At 44.0% G+C, this 698-nt stretch overlaps 1 protein-coding gene across 1 annotated transcript in view; it reads left to right on the plus strand.

Annotated features, from left to right (window-relative positions):
- Positions 1-127: 127 nt before the first annotated feature.
- LOC119587917 overlaps positions 128-698 on the plus strand; it is a gene marked incomplete at its 5' end in the record, with an annotated part of 4,761 nt that continues 4,190 nt past the window's right edge. The window contains 1 exon segment of the mRNA XM_037936625.1: positions 128-261. Coding sequence (XP_037792553.1) covers positions 128-261 — 134 coding nt within the window.

Below are 698 nucleotides of genomic sequence, written 5' to 3' on the forward strand. Positions count from 1 at the left end.
CCCCATCCACTTGAGGCATGACAGTGTGCATGAAATTCTGGTTCTTATTTTCAGTTTACGATTCTATTCTCTTTCCTTCCTATAAACTGCATCATCGCCTTTTCCATGAATCATCCCTCCGTTGCAGATGCTGAAGGCGATGCTCTTGCTGGTCGTGGGCGGCGCGGCGCTGGCGGGACCGCAACGCTCCACGGTCGAGGTGTTCAAGAGTGTGTCCCACCCGCAGAGCCACATCGACGCCCACGCGGAGGCCAAGGAGGCGTGAGTCCTCTCTTGCTGCTTTCTCTTCCTCTCTTTCACTGTCTTTAGCAGTGGATCTTCCTTTCGCTGGTTTTCTTTTTGTTCGTTTGCTTGCCATCTTAACTTTACAAGGTTTTCGCATTATATACATTTCCTTAGTCTATTTCTCTTTACCATGTCTACATTTACACACACTCTGAGCGAGTGTTTAAGAGAAAAAACATATTTGAGCTCGTAGGTTACTGAAAATCGTGAGTGAAAATTATCAAAACGCGAACACGAACACTTTCTACATTTACAAAAGAGGATGGTACTTCCCATTTCAGATTGAAAGTAGGAGTACATTGTCAATTTGATATCAGATATATAGTCATGTGAAATCGAAATGATATCCATATTTATGCGTAAACTTAGTATTACGCTGAGGGAAACATGGTCCCACATACCTCGCAACAACA

Source organism: Penaeus monodon, chromosome 23, assembly GCF_015228065.2.
Source record: "Penaeus monodon isolate SGIC_2016 chromosome 23, NSTDA_Pmon_1, whole genome shotgun sequence".
NCBI classification, from domain to species: domain Eukaryota; kingdom Metazoa; phylum Arthropoda; class Malacostraca; order Decapoda; family Penaeidae; genus Penaeus; species Penaeus monodon.